This window comes from Catharus ustulatus, chromosome 1, assembly GCF_009819885.2.
Source record: "Catharus ustulatus isolate bCatUst1 chromosome 1, bCatUst1.pri.v2, whole genome shotgun sequence".
NCBI classification, from domain to species: Eukaryota; Metazoa; Chordata; class Aves; order Passeriformes; family Turdidae; genus Catharus; species Catharus ustulatus.
The window spans coordinates 47,671,862-47,697,339 of NC_046221.1; the positions used below are offsets into that span (position 1 = coordinate 47,671,862).

Sequence of the window (25,478 nt, forward strand, 5' to 3'; positions counted from 1 at the left end):
TTTTATGCTTGCTGTTCCCAACCTCCAGAGCTTCCACAAAGGACAGGGCAGAAATGGAGTTCTGAGGAAAACAGCACAGAATTACAAAAAAAAAAAATTATCACCTTTTGCCTTTCATGGCTAGTATTTGGAGGGGAAGCATTTGGATCAGGGGCCAAGAGCAGTGTCTACTTCACAAATAATTAACAGCTGCACCTGGGGTCTCAAGCTTCTCTCTACTACCCTTACAACTCCCTGGAAGAGATCTTTGCTTTACAATTCACAACCAATATTTTCTAAAGAAACAATTCTGACAAGTTATCTTCTTCAAACATGTCTAATTCGACCTGGAGAAGCAGGAATTAGAGGTCTGCAAACCCTTCCAGCCAAAGTAATCAGGGACCCCAGGGAAGTGAATATGTCAACAGTGGTCAGGACAAGAGAGTATTTTTATGGGGAGAACGATCAGGATTTGAGAACAAGGTTTCTGCCATCCAAATCTAAGCCTCTTCAAAGTGGCAGGAGAAGATACATTGCATTTGTGTCTGCAAACCTCCCTAACAGTCCAAGCTCCCCTTTTCTTGTGTGCTCGCCTGAGAGTCCTATCAATCTCATGAGAATGACACCATCGTTCCCACAGGAGCAAATATAGTATTTTCCATGGGGAATCCTGTTTGGAACATTGCCTCCTACATCATGGTGCCCTAATGCAACTAAATGTACAATTCAAATTACATTTGGTCTTGTTGACTACCAAAAAAAATAGATTACAGTAATTTCATGACTATAAGGCGCACCCCTTTTGACTAAAATTTTCGCTCGAACCTGGAAGTGCGCCTTATAGTCCGGTGTGCCTTATATGTGGGCAAAAGTTTGGAAATTTGCCAAACTGGAAGTGTGAGCCGCGAGTCGCGGGGGGAGCCGGCAGGGCTGCGGGAGCAGGTGGAGGCAGGGCCGTGGCTGCCGGGTGGAGGCAAGTCCAGGGGCCCGCGGCGCCGCAACTGCTGGGTGCAGGGGGGCCGGGGGCCCGCGACTGCTGGGTGCGTGGGGGCCCGCGGCGCCACGGCTCCTGGGTACAGGCATGCCCGAGTGGAGGCGGAGCCATGGCTGCTGGGTGCAGGGGGCCGGCGGAGCCACGGGTCCTGGGTATAGGCGGGCCTGCGGCGCCCCTCCTGCCAGGTACAGGCGGGCCCGCAGTGCCCCTCCTGCTGGGTAGAGGCGGGCCTGAGTGGAGGCAGAGCCGTGGCTGCTGGGTGCAGGGGGCCTGTGGAGCCGTAGCTCCTGGGTACAGGCGGGCCCGGGCACCCATGGCTGCCGGGTTGAGGCAGGGCCTCGGCCACCAACCGTGTGGGGTGAACTGGGGGCGGAGCCTCGCTGCAAAAAAAAAGTGTGCCTTATAGTCCGGTGCACCTTATATGATCTACAAAGTTGCGAAATTTGCCAACTCCCGGGGGGTGCGCCTTATAGTCCGGTGTGCCTTATGGCTGTGAAATTACTGTATTTTAACTTTCTAGGGGAATTACTGCATTCATTTTTGATAAAGAACTTCAAAGAAAACCTACTGCAAACATGAAGTGAGCTTGCCATGCAGAAGAAATGAGATACAAACCTCAGGTCCATGCCAGGGTTTCATCTATACTTTTCTTCCACAGAAATCAAAGGATATTTATTTTTTATTCACGTGCCTGTCTCCACAAATTCAGAGCTTTGTTCTTTAGGGTTCTTTGGGTTATACTTAAGAAATAGAGGGGAGCTATCAGTTACCATGGGCACTGCTTAGTTCTGGTGTTACTTCCAGACATAAACTATTGTACTGCCCAGGGAAAGGTCATCCATCCATCTCTAGAAGTCTCACTGTACATAAGCTGAGAACTCTGCTTTATTGCTATGACTTGAACAATGACTAACAAATTGCTGTTACTATGGTAATGATATCATAGCTGTAGTTCTCAAGGTAAGCAAAGTCTCTGAGTAACAGAACTGTAGGGCTGAGTTTTCATTGCTATTTGTTAGCTATGCACGGAGAAAGAAAATTCCCTTTGAGACTTTTCTGAGAACTGTTTCATAGCAGCTCTCAGTTGCATTTCTTTCTCATAAATGCACACAGTGTGAACTGTGAAAACAATATACATTATGTCAACTACTGCATTTTCCTAGACTAGACTGATGCTGTCAGTTCAACATTTTTATTGCTTTATCAGGAAAGAGAACTTCAAGCAGGAAAATAATCTAATAATATACTCTAAGAAGCCACCATTATCCAGTAATATCACTGAGATGGCTCTATAATGCATAATCCATAACAGTAAGAGTGATGCTGCACTTTTCTGAATGAGAATGAATCGTAAACACTCACATGCATCTTTTGGGGGATATCTCATTACTGCAGGAGATAATAGCCAATTTTTCTTTTTTGAAATTATAGTAAACTGTCAGTTACAGACTAATACTAATAAGAAACTATTCCTTTGCCTGAAGGATTGCTCTTTGTAGTTTATCTTGTGTTCCCTGCAGTATACTTTTTCTATAACAGCATTTCTGTTGAATCTGAAAAACAATATGTGATTACATGCTGTATTGTTATAATTTGAGCTCCTGGGTACTATGTTAGTGATGAGATTTTCTTTAAGCATTATTCTTTTATAGATCTTTTAAAAAGATTATCTTCCTCCAATTTCCACAGAGAATTTTAATAGTTAAGAGTATAGCCTCTACTAAATGCTTGATTTAAGCAGTCAGAATTGAATCATAACGAGGGGGTATGGTGTGAGTGCAGTAAGATACAGTATTTAATTTTTTTTTCTCTGAACTTGCCCGTGCTCTTAGACGCGTCTTTGAACTGCCTCCTTTATAGGGTATGCTAAGACATGTTTATAGAATCCAAGAATCATCATCAAGGTTGAAAGAGACCTTTAAGATCATCCAGTCGAGGTGTCCACCCAGCACTGCTGTAACACCTAACCCACATCATCCAGATCCAGAGGCCTCGTAAACGCCCCAGGGGTGGTGACTCCACCACCTCCCTGGGCAGCCTATTCCAATGCCTGACCACACTAACACTGATTTTTTTTTTTTTTTCTAAAATGTAATCTGAATCTCCCGTCTCATCGTAAGCGCATTTCCTCTTGCCCTCTCACTGCAGGCCCTGTAGAAGAGACCGGCCCCCACCTAGCCACAGCCTCCTAGGTACTTGTAGAGAACGATGATCCCTCCGGAGCCTCCCCTTCTTGGAGGTTTACCCCCTTGAATAAAGAAGGGGGGAAATCCCAATCCTGAGTTCCGCAATCCGCGCCGGGAGGGGCGGGCGGAGGGCGGTGCTGAGGGCCGTGCCCGCCCTCCCGGGCCGGGCGGTGCGGAAGCGCAGGCGGCCGAGGCTGCGTCCCCGTCGGACCCGGGGGGCGGAGCGAGAGCCCGGGCTCGGCGGCATCCTCCGGCGCGGCCATCGCTGGGCTGCTCTATGGAGAAGCGGGGTCCGGTGCTGCACATTGTGGTGGTGGGCTTCCACCACAAGAAGGGCTGCCAGGTGAGGGGGCGCGGGTGTCCCTCGAGTCCCACGTCTCCGCTCCGCTCTTGCGCTTCCTCCCGGCCCTCCCCCGCGCCCGGTGGCGCCTGCCCGGCTGCGGGATCCGCCGCGGGAGGGGTGCGTCCGGCGGGGCCGGGGGGCTTCGCTCTATTCAGGGAGTGGTAAAGGACGGTTGGGAGCCGGCGAGGCCCCGCTTGCCCGCGGCATCCCCTGACCGAGGATGACTGGCTGCGTGATTAGGCTCGCCCCGGGCAGTTCGCGGTCATGGAGCTGCCTCCATTCCCGCCCCGCCTCGGTGCTCCCGGCGGAGTGAAGGCTGGCGGGGTGAGCTCCCGGGGATGAGGGGCGACGGCTCACACCGTTGGCACCGTATCTGTTTCGAGTCGTGCGTGCTTAATGCGTTCATAGAGAGAATTCTGAGGAAAAAACCCCAAATGGTGTTTTAATATGCCTTCCTCTATCCCTGCCGGCCCATCATTGAGTGCTCACCAGTATATCTTGTACCGAACAGCCCCGGGGTAACACGCCCACCCGGGATTTAAGCTTTGCCTGGCTCTTCCCTGCTTTCATAAATGCTTGACTGCTTCATGTGGCCTGTGAGGTAGAAGGATTTTATGTAATGTATTTCATAGCTGGTTTATGTTATGATTGTTTAAATTACTTTTTAACCCTTGAAACAGGAGATGTGGTTGCCTCACTGGGCTGCTCACACATTTGCTTAGCTATGACAAGAGCAGGCAGACATAATGTGTGGTTTCCCGTGAGTCTTTTTCCATAGCGAGTTCTTGGCCTTTATAAAAATTGCCAAGACACTAATGAATGTGATGGTTATTGTTATACAAGGGTTGGTCTGATGTAAACATATTTCATACAAGGAGCTGAGAAACAAATTATTGCTTCAGAAAATCCAAGCACAATTCCTCAGAGGCTGAGGTGCACTAACTCAATTTCTGAAAGATGTGCATGGTTTTTGAATGCATCCTTTTTCCTCAGGGTGTCTGGGCACTGTTCGCATATGGATGTTCACGGGATCAGTTCCTGTGAAGTAATTAGATCATCTGGGTTGTGAGGTTTGTGATATTTATCAGGCACTTTCTTGTCAAACACTTTTACAAGGTGAGCCTTAATTGAGTATCTGTAGGAGGAGGACCATGTTTTTGCCCTCTCCTTGTTGTTGGTCTCTTGGAAAAGGAACTTTGTTTCTTCTGTTCTTCTGGAGCGTGCATTAATTTTCTTGCACATTAAGCAGTGTTGATGCAAGGAAAAAACCATAAAACCCAAACAAACCCCAAAACTATAAATTAGTAGCAGTGAATTTTATTTTGTTACCAGCAAAATGCTTATAGGAGTACATTTTTGAGGTGGTGTCAAAAATTAGGTCAGAATACCTTTGAGATGAAGTTTTCTTTATCTCAAGAAATGACCTGGAGAAGCTGGAGAGGAAGGCAGTTTGGGAAGGGGACAGGGTAGCTGAGTCACAGGGAGAAAAACTGCAGGGGTAGAATGACAGTCAGTAGAACCACAATCAGCCAGGTTTCCTAAGGGAAAGCTAAACAGAAATCTAATTTTAAATATCCTGCCTCTGACTTAGCAGATTTTTACTGAACTATGGAGAACATTTCCTAAAAGAGCTGGAGATGAGGAGCAGCTATAGCTTAATGAGTTTGACATCAGTAATATACAAGACTAGAAAATTTTTGGAGGCAAGAATTAATTAACAACATGAAACTAAGTAGACTGAGTCCTATGTGCATTTTCTAAAGATAGTTCATGCCTGACTGACCTGCAGCTTTTGTAAGAATAAGTGATTGAATTCCTTTCTCTGTGAAAGAAATGGAGTAGCTCTAATCTGCTGGGAACTTGATAATGGATCATACTTATTTTTAAGGTAGAGGTACAGGAGAATTAGTGCAAGAGATGGTACTTGGGTAAAGAGCAGTATGAAGTGAGGAAGCAGAAACAGATTAGTGTCAGAAGAGGAACTATTGGTTTAAAAGGTACTTGCAAGAAGTGTTTCTTAAGATTGAAAGTGGTACTGGTATTGTTTACACCATAAAATTGAACTGTGATAAACCAACTTGAGGAATCAATATTTCAAAGGAAAACTGGAACGTAGTGCAAGAGCTGGACAATAAGGAATCCTGGACTGGTAAAAATGGAGTGCCTTATGAAGTTGTGCAATAGGAATGAATAACAACAGTATAAGCTTGGGAATTGACACAAGGAAATGTCTGGAAGAAAGCCGAGGCCACATGTGATCAAAGCTAAGTCACCAAAGTAGTGTGATTTGAGGGCAAGAATGACAATGTATGTAACCCTATTGTGTGATAATACATTTATCAATGCATATAAATTCTGATCTACTTTTCAGAGAAAGGAATTTGAATTCTCTCTTCCAGAACTGGATGAGATAGTCCCTGGGCAGTCTGTATTAAAGAAGAATGTAGAAGAACTTCCCTAGCTAGGCTAACAAAGTAGATTTGGAGGCTGTATTCACCTCTGTAGGTACAGAAACATTCTTCCCTTTTCCCGTCATGCCTCTTCACAACTGGTAAGCAGAGGCAGTTGTGGTAAGCTGAAATGGGGAACTGAGGTGATCAAAAAGCAAGCCTTGTTTTGGTGGGTTACTTTTGTAGTAGTTTTTTCACAGGTTCTGTTTGCCAGGTGGACAGTTGCAGAGGGCAGATACATAGGCAAAGGAGACTGGTGAGGGCAAATCACCTCTCTTGAACTGCTGGCCACATTCCTTTTGATACATCCCAAGATGAGGGTGGCTTTCTGGGCTACAATGTACGAAGTGCACATTGCCGACACATGTTGAGTTTTTTGTCAACCATCACACCAAAATCCTTCTCCAAAGGGCTGCTCTCAATGACCTTTAAAGTATTGATAATGGCCTTTGAAGTATTAATTGAAATGTAGCATTACAAGTAGTTGGGTTCCAAGAAAGTGTTGGAAAGTTAAAAACAAGGAGGAAAAACCAGCCATTTAATCTAAATGAGTGTTGGCATAAGAACCAGTGGATATGAACTTTCTGAGCACATGCTGCAGACTTCATACCTGAAACTGTGAAGTGCAGAAAAGGAAAGATCTACAACAGTGTTCAAATGGACGTCACTCAGAGTACAGTAAATTCACGAATACAAGCCGCACTGAGTATAAGCCGCATCTCTGGGTGTTGGCAAATATTTCGTTTTTTGTCCATAAATAAGCCGCACCCAAGTATAAGCCGCTCTGTCGTTCGCAGCGAGGACCCGCGTGCAACAAAGTTGCCAAATAGTAACAGAACGGCGGCAGGGCGGGGTCTACTGGCTTGGCTCAGGCTGTGCAGGCTCGGCCCACTAGGGGCTGCTGACGGGGCCAGGTAGCCCAGCCCGGCGCTGCCGCACGGCGGGGCCACTAGGGGCCAGCCGCCGCTGCCACTGGGCTCGGTCACCACGGCCTGGCGCTGCCCTGTGGTGGCAGGCAGGGACGGAGCCCCCCGCCGCCTCCCAGAGCCACGGCAGGGGCGGCCTGGGTCCCCCGCCGCCTCCCAGAGCCGCGGCAGTGGCGGCCCGGGTCCCCCGCCGCCTCCCAGAGCCGCGGCAGGGGCGGCCCGGGTCCACCCCCTCCTCCCCGAGCCGCGGCAGTGGCGGCCCGGGTCCCTCCTCTCCTCCCCGAGCCGCGGCAATGGCGGCACGGGGCCCCCCCGTCTCTCCCCCAGGCTGTGGTAGAGGAGGGAAGCAGAGAGCTCTCCTGCCTCTCTCCCCGCCCCCCGTGCTGCCTGCAGGCAACCAGGCTCCACCCACGGTGCAACAGAATAGCGATTTGTAACAATCGCAAAACGCCGACTTTGCAGCTGCTCGGGTCGGCACTCTGGCAGGCACTTCTGAGGTTGTAAATGTCAGAAAATTATGCACATATTAACCGCTCCTGATTATTAACCGCATTTCTGGTTTGGGAGCAAAATCTTAGTCAAATTGGTGCGGCTTGTATTCGTGAAATTACTGTAAATTTGGAAAGTTGAAAAGGCTGCCTGTCCTAACAGGAATCAACCTGGCTTGCCTGAGAAGGCTCCTTTCAGTTTCTGTTCCCACCTCTTTTCTCTGTGGTCTTACTAGGAAATGCATGTGGAGTTAGGATTTTCTATAGATTTCTTCATACTAGGTTCTTTCATTAGCTGCTTTGCTTCTGAAGCTTCATCACTTGAAATGTACAGCTCTTCCTGTTCGTTAACTTACAGGATAAGAAATGTGCAACATGCAAAGGCTTTGATGAGCAGTTTGGAAATGTATAGGAATACCTTTTTCTTTCACAGACTTGAAAAATTATCCATATGCATTCATTTTTGAAAGAGGAGAGTCAGAGAATCTCTTTCTGCGTGCCTTTGGATTTGGAATATGAGCACCACAATTGTTCCTCATGCTCTTTTCTAGGACTGATTGTTTAACTGGGGGTATTTTTGCTGGAATATAAGAGACAAGGTGAAGTTTTTCCATATGTACATTGTTAAGTCTGGGGATCCAGTTACCCAGGCCGTTGTTAAAAGCTTGGGAGTTATCACTCACTGTTGTGAAGGCTTTGTGTTGTCTGAAAACTAAAGCGCTAAAAATTGTGAATGCATTGGGAGGAATTTTCTCTAGCAAGTGGAGAGTAAACTTTTGGAGAACCTGCAGGCTTTTGTTTGTCTACATGGGCAGGTTGGCATCCTGTTTCTTTGGGCCTCTTAGTTACTGTGAATCCCGAGTTGTGCTATGAATCCATATGCAAAAAGTGCTGGTTGCTGTCTCTTCTTGCTAAGGATTAGAGTTAGTTATGGCAATGTCCAGAGAATGGGACTAGAAACTTGGCTGCAAACTACAAGGTCCACCTAGTATTTGACACACTTTCAACAGGCGCATTAAGGAAGGGAATGTCAATTGGCAGGAAACAGGAATGGTGACTGGTTTCTTGGCTCTGTATGTGCTGGCTGACTTATTATGGGAACACTACTCAGTGAGTCATTAAATAGTAAATGTCCTGCAGTGGGCAGAACTCGTGGGCAGTATGCATTCAGTCATGGTTTTTATGCATCTGAAATGAAATGACAAACATTAAAAATTCCGTTTTTGATCCCTCTTTGCTATGGATAAGAGGAGTGGCCTCAGGAAAAAGTAACAGCAAACACAGCACTTCATCGTATGTAGTTGCTCAAACTCTTGCCCGTTAATGTAAAACATACAGTTTGGGTGCAGTATGAGAAGTTCTACTCACTTCTCAGGCTCTGTAGGACTCAAGGCACGAAAGCATTGGGGCACAAACTGACAGTAAAGGAAATCTGCTGCAGAAATGGTCTGATGTGTTTTGGAGTATATGTAGCTGCTCAACTCATTACCTGCTGCAGCAGGTTCTGTTGATCTGCTTCAGTATAGGGATGGTGGTAGGACTTGGACTTCAGGACTATTTGTGCTTTTCTCTAGGGCATCTGAAAACAAATTCCTCCATAGTTTTGAAGAACTGTAGTAGTGAGTGACTAGTGATTTCAGAGCATAAAAAGGCAAAGCTTTTTTCAGGATCATGCAACACTTTCTTTCCTTTCAAGCGAGTGATAAAGCATCTAATCTGCCTTACAACACTTTAATTTTTGAAAGCATTAACTAGTGTGGAAGGTCCTTACCTACCTTATAATAGAAGTCTTTAGCAAAAATGTAGCCTGAACAGACGTTAACTAGGAGATGCAAGTTGTGTTGAAAATACATGGAAAGACCTTTGATTTATAGTGATGATAGAAGACTGAAAGTCCTGAGGTGGAGTTCTCCAGTTGTGATCATGTGTGCTGTGACTATCACTTGAACTCTGTCTCCAAGCTTTATTTACATGGAGAAGCAGAGAGATAATAGTCTCTGAGGGTATAGGAAGGCTTAAAAATATCACAAGTACTCTAGAAATAGTTATTTTTGAAGACAGAGTTAAAATGAGAGCTTGTAAAGGAGAGGATGGAAGCATTTCAGCAAAGCTGGAAGAACTTGTGGGTAGGAGAGCTAGGTACAAAGTCCCTGTAAACCCCCTGGCATGGTCCTTTTGCTGCTACAGTGCCTGACCTACCACAACAATCCCTACCTTCTCCTGATGCTGCGAGGTTTCTAATCTAATCACATCTGAGTGAACTCAGACCCTGTGTCACCACCATTGAGGCTGCACAGAATCTCACTTCATTTGGGGCAAGGCCCAGCTTTTCTGCACTCAGTGTCCGGAGCAGTTGTGCACATTACTGCTGACCTTGTGCAGCAGGTGACCATTCTTTCATGTATCCTCTTAAGAAATTAAAATTATTCCACTTTCCTCTTGACTCTCTTTAATATATGCATTTCTTATTTTATTGTGGAAAAAAATTTAATTGTGAGTGGTAGGGACGGTGAGGGAAGTGCCCTGTGTGTTCTGGAATGCTCATGCTGCTGGTCAATTTTGTTTTCCTGGGATCTTTGATCTGTGAAATATTGGCAGTGTATCTTGACCCTCTTCTCTGTACTTCTGTGCAGGATGACATTTCAAACTCCCACAGACATGGGAATGAATTACTGTAAATACCAAAAGGCATCTTTTTGTGGAGTCCTAAAGTTTTCTGTAAGGACCTTCAAGGTACTGAACTTTATAATGTAAATGTGATGTCAGCTTTCTCCAAAGTAGTGTCTGAGTGCTTGTCTGTGTGAGACTGTTTTTGCGTGGGCTGTGCTTGAAGACCAATCCCCCTCTCTTGACTGACCAGAGGTTTTCTTCCTGGTTTGCAAAGGAAAACTAAGATCAGGAATTAAGCTGATACCCAGTTTAAGAGAAATGCCTGAATATAATCCTTGAGAGGAAAAATGCCCTTTAATTCTTCCTGAATTGTGTATGTGATCTTCATAATTGGAGAGTTTCAAATACTTGAACTCTGGAAGATGGTGCTTGTTGTGAACTGCAGAAATTGGCACCTGACATGGCCTGAGCAATCTGTGCATGTGGCCTTTTTCACAGGTGCCTAGGAAGCAGATGTCTTTAAGCAGAAATGTTGGCAACTTAGTCTTGACTTTGCAGAATTAGGAGATATCTAAGGAATGAGCAAGGTCAGTCTGCACTTTTTATTGAATCTTGTGAACTGCCTGGTTCTGGGTCTGCTGTGCTCTTGATTGTAGCACATTTTTTCTAGAGGGAAATATTGGAGTTGTTCCGTTCCTTAGATTCCATGGGTGACAAGTTTCAGGGGAGCACTTTCCAGTCTGTCTTAGTCCCTGTTTTGTTTGCTGCCTGTCTTCTAAGACTCTGCTTTACTGGAGAATTATTTTTTTCCCTTCTTGACCTTTGTAATTCCAGTAGTTGCCGTGATTCTCTTAGATGTGCTTGATGCTCTTAAACATGTAAGTGAAGTGTATGCTTTGTCTTTAAATTCCTCATGTCTTTGTTTCGTGGGAGCACAGTAGGCAGGTATTATGCAATAGATAATCTTGTCTAGTGATTAAACAAGATCTTGTTAATGGAACAACAGAAACAAAATTGAGTTGAAAAAGAACTAGGCTGGAATCAAGCTGAAGTGTTTTGTTCCTATTTCTGTTGATGATAACTTGTAAACATTAGCACAATTCTTTTGGTTTTGTTCCCTGCTTTAATAATATCAAAGCACTTTAAAGGACCATTTGAACATGAAATCTTCTAATAAAGTTAATCATAGCATACATGAAGTATCAAAGATTAGTCTTTTGTTTAAAATATGTGGATTTTGTGCTCAACAGATTGTAACTTTTAAAGAGGCTTTTACCTTTTATTTGTAAGGCTTTTCTAATTGGCATGGGGTGCTAATAATTTTAAATACACGATGAAGTGCAGTGTGCACATGTACTTCTCTAAACAGTGCTGCAGATTCTGATTTCTTGTGTAGAGTAAATGATGAGTTCCATTTTTTGCATATCTGTTTAATCCACTTACATAGTACTTAGTGTTCAGTGTTCAAGAAAAGCTTCAGAGTATGGTTGATTTGTTTGTTTCTTTATTTTGTTTCTTTGTTCAGTTTTTCAAAGAACCCTGTACTTTGATAATCTTGCAGTCAGTTCTATGAAGTGCTGCCTGGGAGGTGGAGTATTCCATACTGAAGGGAGGATTCCACACTGGATATTTTTTTCCATAGTTGCCCTGATATGCAAGTTGAGAGAAGGTTCCTAAATACCCATTTCCAGATATGTAATGCTACCCATAGTCATCATACTTAACTTTCATCTTATGATTTGTCTGTTCTTTGTATGTGTCATAATATCTGAGTAGTTATTTAAATATCCTGTGCCAGGAAACTTGGCCTTTCTCTTGAATAAATGAATGAATGCTAAGTCAATATAAAACATGTGTTACTATACTTCTGCTGCTTCTTTCATTTACCTATTTCATAATGTTTTCAAATACTGTCTTGAACTCTTGGCACTTGAGGTGGCAACATAATTTACGTACATGTAGAATAAAGGGAGGTTCAAAGCTGTAAAATCAGAGGTCGCTCCCACAGGAGTAAATTGGAACTTGTAAGGCTTGACTTTGTTTTGCCTGTCCTAATATCACCTGGTTTGATGATCTGTGCCTAATTTTGGTAATCCATCTCATAGCTTGTATGAAGTGCTGAGTTAATACACCTAGGGAGCATGCTGTTTCTAAAAGCGAAGAAGGTTGTGGGCACAAGTTATGAAATCAAGTTCTTTGCTACCCCAGTGTGCTGGGTGGCAGGATATGGGGCTTTGCATCCCTGCGCAGCACCCCTGCCTGTTTCCTTGGGGTCACCAAGAGCAGAGGCTGCATTCTGTGCTTCATTATGTTACTGTGTTTGTGCACCTTCTCAGCCTCATACATGGTAGGGTACCAGATTTGCTGACTCTCAAGAGTCATTCTGATATTGAAACTTGTGAGGAAGGAGCAAATTCACTAAGCAATTCTGGGCCCAGATGTCCTGTGGCAGAGAGTCTGAATGCTTGTTGGCTCATAAGACCAAGTGATGGCTCGCTTAGACTGCATTGATTCAGCAGTAGATGCTGGGTGAATGACACAACTGCTGTTTCTAAACTGAGGAGTAAAAGCACTTACAAGCGTGCCTGCTACCCTGGTCCTCGTGTTTTCCCAGGGTGAGGTGGATTCAGTGTATAATTCGTCTACTTGTTTGCCAGCTCCTTGCTATTGGGCACCAGCATGTGGAGCAGAGCTGAGGAAAGGCTGCGCATCTGAGTCTCCTGTGCTGGGGTCGGGGTGCTCTCCCTGGGGAGGGGAAATTCCACAGCCCTTGTGGCTGGATGTGCTCATTAAGAGCCCGTGGGCACCAAGATGGATATTAAAAGCCGATCTGTGGGTGAACAATTGGCTGCTGCTGACTCTAGTCTCTCCACTGGCTGCTGTGTTGAACAGACATCTCTGTTAGGGGTCGAGATGGGGGTGTTCTCGCTTGTTTAATCAGAGAAACTGCTGTCTCTTGTCAGTGTTCATCCTATATGAATTCTTGCTTTCTGTAATAGTACAAATCTTGTCTTGATGGCATGGAATTCCCTAGCAAGTCCCCTTGGCTGGAATGGTTGCAGTAGCATTAAGTTTTTTTCTAGAAGTGTGGGTTTTTTTGTTGTTGATTCTTTCTTTTTTCTTAGAAGAGACTGATAAGAGCCAAACTTCCACTTATGTAGGTCTTGAACTCTATGACTATAAAAAGAAAATGTTAAATAATTGCAAGGAGTGTCTAGAATGCATGCTGGCATGATGTTGAAAACAAAGGTTTTGATGTTTCAGGTTATTTTATCTTTTAAGGGCCTCAGTAAGAGTCAGAACTTTCCTAACCTAATCAAAATTTTTGAAGCAAACTTCAATGGTGATATTGTGCCTACAAATGGTGCCTTAGAACTTGTGTTCTAAATGGCCACTCTATGCTTTAGCAATATGGAGATGTGAGGAAGTGCCAATTTCAGGAGCTGAAAGGATAGAAACAACTGTACCCTGCCTCCTTGTAATCCAGGGATTTCTTTTGCTGTTGCTAATTGTATATAAAGTGTATTTTAAAATATGCGAGTATGTATTATACATATTCTTTATATATTTTTTTGTATGCATATATACATGTGTTATACATAGTTGTTACAAATATTCATGTTTATATAAATATGTAATACATATTTAAAACTCTCCTCTTAAAGGTCATTATATTACTGTATGGATATTACTATTATTATTACTATTACTATTATTATTACTATTATTATTGCTATTATTATTACTATTATTATTACTATTATTATTACTATTATTATTACTATTATTATTACTATTATTATTACTATTATTATTATGTGCATGGGCTCTTCATCTTGCAGATCCCAATCTGCTGGTTCTGGCATGCAAAAAGGGATGAAGTTTGTAGTTTAAATTCAATTGTTTTTCAAATAATAAATTATTCTTAGAGCTGAAAGACAAACAATGCTCTTAGATTTTCATTTGGCTGCATGCTGGAGTTGTTATGGTGATTCAGATAAGGTCATTGGTGTGCTGGTCTGCTCTGGTTCTGGCTGTGCTAGGACTAATAAATTGGGGAAACTGATTTTAGAAATCCCTACTTTTAGTGAAGAACAAATACTGACTTATTTATAATGTGGTATTAAGTTTTAGGTATAATTTTCATCTGTTGGGTTTTTTTGATTACTGCTGCTTAGAGTTATACTCTATTCAGTATACTTCTGCCTTTATTTTTTAGAGAGGAAGGGTTGGTGTCCTTTAAATTAAATGTGCTGCAATGATTTATGAAAGGAAAAAATTTTCTAAATAGACATGTAATTAGTGGTTTTGCTGATCTCTTTTGCTTCATTTCAAGCAATTATCCTACTTGTTTGCTGCAGTCAAAGCAATGGGAGAAATCAAAGCAATTATTTAGAGGATAGAATGGGTTTGCTTTCTGTAAATTAGATTCTGTAACTTACTGAAAGCATCCTGGGTCTTTAACATAATACTGTCATTCTAAAGGTTTCAGATTTTTTGGAGATGCAAAAACCAATGCAAAAACTTACTTGGGTCCAGATGTTTTTTTTCATAACTTACCCGAAGAGAAATCTTCAAAAATACCTTTTATACTAAAGAGGAGAGCTTATATTGTGACTATAATTCAAATGTTATAGTAGGTGAAGTGGGCAGAATGGGAAGATTATACTGACTTGTGAGCACATTTTGAATTGTCAGTGTTCAGTGCTCAGTGAGGATTCTACTTTAACAATTAAGCACTTTTCACAGATAAGGAGAACAACCTTACCTGAGTGTAAAATTAATGCCAACTACCTGTCTAATGTTTGAGTGCAATAGTTTAGCTGGGCATGCACATATATTTGGAAATTCCTCTTTTATCAGTGTCCTTTTTAAACCTCTCTTCTGATTGTGTACTTGCAGTTTAGTAAAAGACACTATCAATGCATTTTTCTTAAAGAGGAACTATTGTATTAATTCCTAGATGTAGGAACTGAAATTCATTTTTCCTTGCCTACTCTCATGTTTTCTTACTGTGACTTAATGTGTAGTAAATTTATTCTGACTAGAAAGTGCCTTTAAAGACAAGAACAGAACCAGAATACCTGTTTTTTTCCCCACTGTAATTGTGTGTTCATTGGTGCTTTGCATCCAAACTGTTAGATTTAAAACAAACTCATATTAAAGGTTACTTAATGCTGCAGAATTCCAGAAAAATAAAAAATGTTAGTTCCAGAAATTCAGTTGTATTTCCATTTAAGGAGTTCTTAAAAACTAGATTTTATTTTAACTTGATAATTCACAAGAATTCAGGTTTGTGTAGTGAAGAGCACTTAGTACTTCTTATTTATTTCTCCCCTAATCCTCAAGACAATATTCTGTACTGGTTTTAGTTCTGAACTCCATTAGGACCTATCTGCTTACAGAACATGACAGTTTGACCAGGCAAAAAGCATTGCCATCAAAACCCCTTGACAGGCGTGAGCAATATTTCCAGCTGGAATGAAGATCCCTGACACTCGGAAGAGTAAGAAATGCATGGAGATACTAGTTCATGTTTTATGTATTTGCATTTTTGAAGTCTCTCGGGAGTTCAGCTTTGAATTTTAATTTTGTCATGTTGAGGAGTCTTCTTTACTTCAACTGAGGAAACAAAAACCTGTAAAATTTTCTCTGGCAGTCAGCTCTAAAAACTTGTGTTTATATCTTTGTTCCTGTTGACTACTGGGTTTATGGAAATATTTTATTTCTCATATTTGCAGGCATTTCTGAAGTGATACATATATTAATGACATACAGTGACATTTAAGTGCACGTTTATGCATGCACATGCATATATGGATGGATTTACATAACAAGCCTTTATAGTTAAATAAAAAATGAGCTCCTCTTTCTTCATTCTGTGAAGAAGGTGAAAAAGAGGTGTGAGGTCTCTTCAGTAGTCCCATCTCTTCCCCCTGTCATGGTTTGTCTTGGGTTTGTGGTGGAAAATAATAAGAAAATAACTTTTAAAGTTGCCTTCCCTAGGAGAACTGCTCTGTAGTTTGCACACACAGGCTGGGAAAGGTTTTTACTGAGACTCCAGTTGTTTGAAAACTCAGAACTGATAGAATTGAAATTCTGTTTACCACATTATTGCCACCTTTATACATGTGCACTACTCAGTTTCATAATTTTCAAGAACAGTGAGGTTTTAGCCATTTTTTAAGGCTGCCCAATATTCTTATAATACTTCGTTTTTGAAATAATGGTTTCTTTCCTTGCAAAGGATTCCTAACTGCAATTGATGCAAGTCTGCAAATTGAGCTGGAGAAATTGAGCAGAGCATCTAGAGGGTGGGGAACTGTTAGGGTGAGTTTCATCTGCATTAAGTCAGTCATCTGCAAGTTAGATTTAGAGCTAGCTCTCTTCAGAGGTAGTCAAAAGAAACAGATCAGATGAATCACCCTCTACAGGTGTATTTTCTCTGACTTTGCAGAATGCTTAAGAAAACTGCCTCAGTTATCTTGCATTTTGATGTACAGTCAGCTGACAGGAGTTCCACCTGCAGTGACTGCATATTTAATATCAAAAAGTCAAACTTTCTCATCACTGAGCACTGCTAAGTTGGAAGAGGGATGGAATGAAGTCTTCCAGGGCGTTTCGTGCTCTTCTTGCTATTAGGTTGTCATTTTTCCTGTTTCTTTGTTACTTCCACACTTTTGGTACTTCGACCAGCAGCAATTCTATTAAACTACATAAATGTCATTCCTCCTTAGAAACCGGGATACTTCCTACATGGATCCTCTTGGGGAGGAGGAGAAATAATAGTATGTCATAATGTAAATCAGGTCTATCGTAAAGTATATCTGTAAAATAGAATATTTAAGGCCACTTAAGCAGTTTTAGTTTTGATTTGCCCGAGTTTTGTAATCTTCTCTCTTATACACGCATGCATAAAGAAATTTATATTAAAACTGGTTTTCAAAAAATGATGACTAATAGAAAACAAGATTGTCATCAGTGTCATTAATGCCTGTAGAGTTTATTGAATTTGGAACTGCCAGAGCCTTCAGAAATCCCTGTTGCTGGAATTATCTGATAGCAGTTGAGGTGTTGATAGCATATTGTGAGCTAGAACAAAATAGGTCCAAGTAACAAATTTCATACCATGGAAAGAACACAGAAGACACATTTCTCAGCTTTACTATGGAATTTAAAAAGGAGTGTTCCTTAGTGAATATGTGTTAAATACAATGGTAATTCTGAAGGTGCTTGGAAGCAATAATGTCTTAAATCCTTAATTATAGTATTTCCCTGTCAGGAATGATGCATTGAAGGTATTTGCTGGAATCTAAGGAACTCAGAGTTTATTCTGTATCTGTTAGAAAGAAGCTCCTTCAGAGGGTGAATCTGAATCCCTCTCTGTTGGCCATGCAGTGAAATAAAATACCTGAGTCAGGACATAAGTGTAGATGCTTGATTATCTATGTTTTAAACTTAGTTACTGTGCTATAATTATTGGTAAAGCTACTCTTGCAAGATTCTAGTAATAATTCTGTAAACAGTGTTTTCAGCCAGCCAATTTGAATCTGAACATCAGCAAAACATATGATATTTTTGTGATGTTTCTACAGTTTTAATTTTCATATTTATCATTGCAATTTTCTTATCTGTGACTTGGAAAGGATAGCAGGGAATTCTCAGGGTGTATGTGTGTACTAAATGGCAGACAGTTTATCTGCTCCTGGTATGGATACTGATTCTAGTGTTTGTCTCTCATTTGGAAGTCAGATGCTGCTCTTTTTTTCTTAGTGGCATATTTTGTTTAAAAGACTCTATGGATTTCTCAGAGTTACAGGGAGTTACAGGGGTGGCTTCTCTAAGAGGCTGCTAGAAGCTTCCTCCATGTCTGACAGAGCTAAGGAGAGACCCAGAACTGGTGACTGCCTATCACAAGTGGTGGTAGCACCTCTGGAACCCTGTATTTGAGAAGGAAAGTTATTGCAGAGAGGCAAATTGCAACCAGAGAAGAGAGGAGTTGATAGTATGTGAGAGAAACATCCCTGCATACACCAAGACCAGCAAAGAAGGAAGGGCTGGAGATCCTCCAGGCACTAGAGTATAGATTCCCCTGTGGTCTATTATGAAGACCACAGTAAGGCAAAGCTGACCCCCTGCAGCCCATGGAAGTCCATGGCAGAGCAGAGATCCACTTGTAGACAACCCCATGCCAGGGCAGGTGGAAGCCTGAGGGAGGCTGGGGCCCCATGGGAAGCCTGTGCTGGAACTTGTGACCCCAGGGGGAACCTGCACTGGAATCTGTTCCTGGAGGACTGCATTCTGTGGAAGACACCCACACTGGAGTAGTTCATGAAGAACTGCAGCCTGTGGGAAGAATTCACAGTTGAGAAGTTCATGGAGCAGTCTACTGGGGGAGGGTCCCCATGCTGGAACAGTGGAAGGAGTCCTCCCTCTGAGGAGGAACAGCAGCAGAGACAATATGTGATGAACTGACCACGAACCATTCCTGTCCCCCTGCACTGCTGGGGGAGGAGATAGAGAATCAGGAATAAAGTTAAGTCCAAGAAGCAGTTAACCCACCCCAGGGTGGAGAGAAGGTGTTTTCAAGATTTGGGTTTAGTTCTTATTATCTTACTCTGTTTTATTGGTATAAAGTTAATTTCCCCAAGCCAAGTCTATTTTGCCCATGACAGTGACTAGTGAGTGATCCTTCCCTGCCCTTATCTCAACCCATGAGCCTTTTATTGTATTTTCTCTCCCTTACTTAGGTGAGGAGGGAAGTGATAGAGCAGGTTTGGTTGGCTCCCGGTGTCCAGCCAGGGTCAACCCATCCTAGCAAGCAATAAGAAAACTTGAAATTGATACACGTATCAAGGCTGATTTCTCATGGTGTTCTCTTGTCCTTTGTGCCTTTTTATCAAGCTGGCAACAGTTGTAGACAGTGACATCGTGTGTTAAGGTGAAGAATTTCAATTTTCCTTGGTACTCTAATTTTTCACAACTTTTTTCTTTAGATGCTGCTGTTATTGTTACTACTATTTTATTTCATTATCAATCAAATGCTAAGATTATTTATATATTTGGTTTTTCATACTTTTTATTTTCCATGTATACGTACATTTTACAGCTTGCTAGTTATGCTCAGTAACTAAATATCCTAGGAGAGAAGTTGCAGTATCAATAAACGGTTTCTTTTACTGAGAAATTTGTGTTTAGATTTTTATTCACTGAACTTAAAAATGCCATCTGGAAAAGAGTTGATGGAAGTGGCTGAAACCCCAGAAGAATCTTCATAGGAAAAGAGGATTGCACTGTAAAGATGCTGACTGTGGGGGTCTGTGGTAGATATGTACTGTAGTGCAAGAAAATGAAAGATTGTCTCTATTTCTAGAAAAAAGAGGTAAATGGCAATTAAATGAAAGGCAAAATTGAAAAGCAGGATTTCTTAGTGAAAGGAAAAGGAAATACTTTTGGCCATTGTGTAGAACATATTGCAGTCAAGGACATAAAAATATATAAGCCAGTGTTTTCCTGTTAGTGTAGTTTCTGAGATGATTCAATGTCTTGTAAGGTAAAAGACAGGCCTGCATGTGTTGGCATTACCTAGTCATAAGTGCTTGAAGAGCTTGGAAGTCTTGCTTTCTGGATATGTGTGCCCCAGCAACACCTCTGCTGATGTTGCAGGTGTGGCAATGTGCTGCTGGCTCTGTGTACACAGGGAAGAAGGTATTCAGCTCTCGGATGATGTTTTTTGTTTGAAGATCTTTTTAATTTCTCTTGAGGAAATGGAATTAGGCTCTAGAAGCTAAATCTACCCAGGGCCAGTCAGTTAAACCTCAGAAGTCAGTCTGTGGGTGCATTGAAGGAAGAGACAAGGAATGCTAGTTGGAAGAAAACCACTATTTCACCATAATATTGGTAGGAAAAATGTGCTAGGCTGAATCATAGAGGCCTGCTTGTATGGTAACTGTAATGTATTCTCTCTTTTTTTTCCCCCTTTGTTTTCATTTGTTTGTTTAGGTTGAATTTTCCTATCCTCCCCTAAAACCTGGAGGAGGACATGATAGCCAGAGTTTACCAGAGGAATGGAAGTACTTGCCATTTCTTGCCTTACCGGATGGCGCTCACAACTATCAGGAAGGTGAGAAATGAGGGAGAAAAGTTGTGTGTACTTCTAGTGCAACTCAAAGAAAAAACTTGATATGTGCACAGCTGACCAATGATTCTTTTTCTATTAGACTTCCTGCACTTTTTTTTTAAGTTGCAAAATACTTTGGCAATGATATATTCCTTTAGGTGCAAATAGAGATATACCTCCTATTTCCAGAATTCAAATGTCAGTAAAAACTTCAGGGTTACATATCAATTTTGCATTCTAGTTCTAGCACAAAGCAAGGTTACTGACTTTCTCAGAATCTCTTTGAAGGGTGAATAAATTCTCCTCCACAAATTTAGACATTTTTAAAATGACCTACAAGTTATGGAAAGCCATGTCAATATAGCTTCTATGGTAAAGCCATGGCATGAGCTTTAAAAGGGTATTTGTTGGCAGAATAAAGACAGAAATATGCGTTTGTTATATAGTCACCACTAAGTTTGTGGCATCTTTTATTATTTTAGTATTGCATTAATTAATTTATTAGCAGTTCTATTGTCCCTGATGTTTATATTTTTGTGCAGTAGTTTAATCTTTTTTTTCTGCAAAGCAGACAACAAAGAAGTCACTTTAAACAACAAAATCACAAACCTTGTAATACTACTTTTAATTTGTTTTGTTTTTTACCTTGATATACTTAGCTTCCTTATTGTCTAGCTTTTGGAGATGTCATTCGGAAACAAAGAAAGTTAATCAAAATAATCACTTTCCTAGCAGCAATAAGAGTGTCTCTGCTTGTAGGCGACATTCAGCGCCAGGAAAATCACATGCAGCTGCATTTACCTGCTCTTTTTTCTCAGTAGCATTCCAATTAATACTCAACTTTGAGTATTTTTATTGCTGTACTAGAAGAATATAAATGTTTGTTTTTTGGTAAGGAAAAAAAAGAGTTGGCAACAAAGGGGAAATATATATATACTGCGTTTTGTAGGCAAGAATACACATGAATTTGAACCAGGCAAATAGATTTTCTGATCATAATTACAGTAATTTCACGATTATAAGCCGCACCATTTTGACTAAAGTTTTGGTCCAAACCCAGAAGTGTGGCTTGTAATCTGGAGCGGCTAATATGTGAAAAAAAGTTCTGGAATTTGCCAACCAGAAATGCGAGCCGGCAGCAGCCCTGAGCCGAGCCCACCCAGCCCCGGTGGGGCAGCACTGGGCCGGGGGGAGTGAACGTGGTGGGGGCTGGGCAGAGCGAACGCGGTGGTGGCGGGACTGGCAGCGCCGGGCCAGGGCCAGCCCGCCCAGTGGGGGCGGGGCCGGCAGCCCTGGGCCCCGGGTCGTGGGGAACAAACGCGGCAGCAGCAGGACCGGCAGTGCTGGGCCAATGCCAGCCCGCCCGGCGCTGGCAGTGCAGGCGGGGGCAAGTGAGTCCGGCAGCGGCAGCTGGCCCCGAGCGGCCCTGCCGAGCAGCAGTGCCAAACTGGCTCACTCGGCCCTGTCGGCAGCCCCAAACGGGCCGAGCCTGCATGGCCCCGAGCCGAGCCAGTAAACCCCGCGATGCCGCGATTCTGTTACTAATTGGCAACTTTGTGAAAGTTGCACGGGGATCCTCGCTGCGAACGAAAGTGCGGCTAGTAATCCGGTGCGGCTTATGTATGGACAAAGAACGAAATGTTGCCAACACCCGGACATGCAGCTTATAATTAGGTGCGGCTTGTAATAATGAAATTACTGTATATTTCATTTACTGTAACTTTATTAGATGTCTGGTTTTTGAGTTTTAAACTAATTCCCGTGAGTAGTTGCATTTGTGCAAAGAGGATGACTTGGTACAGGAAATCATCTTACAGGCTTTCTAAAACCCTCGGTGATCTCCAGAATATAAACTTGATCAAGGTGGTAAGCTTTGTTATAAAAAGTCTGCCTTTCTGTTGGTCATAATGCATATGGGATTATCTCTGCTTTCATTTTCTTACTATGAAGCCAACAAAAAGTTAATAGTTGGTTTCAAAAAAGATTTCACTCATTTTAAAAGGAGAGGGCAACTTTCTTTGCTTAGGATTTAGCAACTTTTTTGCAGTAGTAGTAGGTATGTGTGTATGTGTGTGTGTATATATTTCAAGCCATGAAAGTCTTTCTCTTGTCATATTTTGTAGATACTTTTGTTTTTCATTTTGCACATGCACAGAGACAGTAATTATTTTCTGTAAGACTAGATTTATTTTAAAAGCACAAATTGCTTTTTATTTATTTTAAAAGTACAAATGCCTTTTGGTAGTGTAGTGCTGGTGACGGTACAGATATCTACCTTGGCAGTGGTAGGAGCTTCTCTAACCTTTCAACTGTGTGTATCCTCCTTGCTCTTTGGGTTTTTTTTCCTATATTGACTGTGTTTACCATCTTAATGGCATCACACTCCCAGTTGTACATACTGACTCACAGCGCCTTGCCTTTGTTCCTTTGTCCTGAATTGGGAAAGTAGCATGTTTGTAGGTTTCAGGGGCGCTTCTCTGCTGTCAGTAGCTGCTTCTGAAAAGCATTATTGGCTTGGTCTGGCTAAATGTGTCCTGCACACTTGGAGACTCTTCCACAAATAGTCTTGCAGTGTGAATATTATTTTGGGTCCTATAACTTTATAGGTGACCTGTTTCTTTTCTTTCCCCTCCCTTTTTCCCCTCCCTTTTCTTTTCCTCCCTTAAAATGTGTGCCAGTACTTTCTGCAGTAAACCTTTAGGAGATGCCAAAAATAAATATACCAAACTCTTGTTAGTGAATTATGAAAGTCTTGTCTTTTTTCCTAGATACCGTGTTTTTCCATCTGCCTCCAAGATGCGGGGATCGAACTACGGTGTATGGCGTCTCTTGCTATCGGCAGATTGAAGCAAAGGTAACTTTCTAAGTTGTGAATTAATTATACTAATGAATAATAGGCTTGATGCATTAACAAACCTAAAATTTAGTGGCTTGCATTATACCAACAGGCAAAAACTGCATGATTGTCTTACATTAAAAATCTCTGAAAATGCTCACAGTGTGTAGCTCCAGAACTTGAGTATTCTTTCCAATACATCAGCAGTAGTATTTTCCAATACATCTTTTGAAATGTTAAAGGCAATTCAAAAATATATTTTGTTTCTTGAAACCCAATCTAGCCATCAGCACAAGGAGCAAAACTCAATTAACAGTCTGTTAGGTGGCAAAGTTAAGTTTCCAGGCAGTAGGCCTTTTGGGTGGAAAAAGTTGAAATTTCTCCCCACAGAGAATTCGAGTACAGTAATTTCACGACTATAAGGCGCACCCTTTTGACTAAAATTTTACCCCGAACCCAGAAGTGTGCCTTATAGTCCTGTGCGCCTTATCTAAGGGACAAAGTTGGGAAATTTGCCAAACCGGAAGTGTGAGCCGCAATGGGGGGGCGGTGCCACAGGAGCACTGAGTTGCGAAGGGGAGTGGGCAGCCGCAGCCGGCAGGAGCCACGCGGGGAGGGAGGGAACTGCCACCGGCCCTGACCTTGGCCGCCGTGTGGGAAGGGAGGGAGCCAGCGCCGGCCCCGGCCTCTGCCACCACGCGGGGAGGGAGGGAGCTGTGCCGGCTCCGACCCCGGCCTCTACCGCCGCGCGGGGAGGGAGGGAGCTGCCGCCAGCCCCGGCCTCGGTGCAGGGGGAAGAAGAAACTGGGCGGCGCCGGGTGCGGGGGGGAACAAGAAACCGAGCTGTGCCAACCAGCACCGGGTGGGAGTGCCTGGGCTTGCGGCAGCTGTGGCCGCCAGGCAGGGGAAGCTGCCTTATGGTAGCCCTGAACCACGGCAACTGCGAACCGCGGCCACCCTGAGCCCCGCCTCGCCAGCCAGGGGCGGGCGGGAGTGCCGGGCCCTGTGCACGGGGAGAGCGCTTGGGGCTGTGTTTAAAGGCTACACCAATCTGTGAAAAATGTTTACAAATTGAGCACCTGCCAGTAAACTCCATGATCGTGGGATTCTGTTACTAATTAGTTACTTTGTTGTGCATGGCATGGATCTTTGTGGCAAAAAAAAAGTGCACCTTATAGTCCGGTGCGCCTTATGGTCGTGAAATTACTGTACTTCCTGGGATCTGACCATGCAAGTGTAGAGATGTTTCTCTTCACCTACTTCCTTTGCCAAATGTACTCTTGCAGAATAGACTGGAATCTTCCCATTCATGGTAGCTGCTTAGTGATACCAACCTTTAGCAGTAAAACTGAAAAATTGAGGAGACCCACAGTGTGCACATGATCACACTGAGGAAATTAAGTACTTGATCTACTCAAGTCATCCCATGTTTTCAAAAATGGTAATGGTAATATGATCTGTACACTTAAAATTGAGACGTTATTGCGAATTTCTTTTAAAATTGCTTATTTTTTCAGTGAGTTGTCAAGAATCTGGAATGTCATGTGGGTTTGAGTTTTAATTTGTACCCATTGACTATATGACTCATTTATGAACTCTGTTTCTGTGTTAATTACATCTTGATTATATTTCAAGTTCCTGTTCTTGCTCTAGGAGAAATTTTGCATGCGTAGTTTTTAATTGCATTTCTTTTGAACTAAATTCCATGTTGGTTTTCATTCACTCAGTGTTTTTGCAGCCTTCACTGTATTCTGTGATTTGGAGTCTTACTGTATTTAACTATGCAATAACTTGGCTTTATTGTGCTCTTGATTCCAGTTTATGCTTTTTATTAACTATTAAGAAGATAAATAGATATTTAAAATGAACTATTTGAAACAACTAGAATAAAACCCTATGTGTTTCATATGACAGCTCTAACACTCTCTCCATCTGTCCTTTTTGGTGTGTGGGCTGCAGTCCATACATTTTCTGTTTTGTACAGTTAAATGAATAATTTGTGTATATTCTGCCCTCACCATTTTGAGGTTTGCTGTTAAGTGCTGGGACCATTTGTTCTGGCTGAGAGTGTAGCTTATTTTATGGATAAGCTTTTATTTTACGGATGGCTCAGAAAAGATGCTTGAGTATGAAACAAACAATTTCTGGGCAGAGACATTTTAATCTGGTCCGTTTTCACAGATGATGTTAGAGAAGAGTGATGTGTTGTCCTTTCTCTCCTGTACATTCTCCCACGTTAAAATGCTATTTCCTTTTCCAGGCTGTTGCCTTTTTCTCACGCTAGTGTCTTTTAAACAGTGCTTTGCCAGTTGTCACAACTGTATTTGGATCTCTGCTGGACACAATGAGATAAGAATACAGCTCTGACATTGTCAGTGTTCTAACTAGGTAGAATTATAGAATTGTTGTACAATGGTTTGGGTTGGAAGGAACCTTAAACATTATCTAGTTCCAACTCCCTATCATAGGCAGGGATGCTACCCACTAGACCAGGTTTCTCAAAGCCTCATCCAGCTTATCCTTGAAAGCTGCCAGGGATGAGGCTT

The 25,478-nt window shown here is 42.4% G+C and overlaps 1 protein-coding gene across 1 annotated transcript in view; it reads left to right on the plus strand.

Annotated features, from left to right (window-relative positions):
* The first annotated feature begins 3,344 nt into the window (after positions 1–3,344).
* Positions 3,345–25,478, plus strand: part of AVL9 (AVL9 cell migration associated) — a 48,151-nt gene continuing 26,017 nt past the window's right edge. The window contains exons 1-3 of the mRNA XM_033064759.2: positions 3,345–3,502; positions 19,979–20,099; positions 22,865–22,950. Coding sequence (XP_032920650.1) covers positions 3,437–3,502; positions 19,979–20,099; positions 22,865–22,950 — 273 coding nt within the window. The 5' untranslated portion in view covers positions 3,345–3,436. The remainder of the gene's footprint in view (positions 3,503–19,978; positions 20,100–22,864; positions 22,951–25,478) is intronic.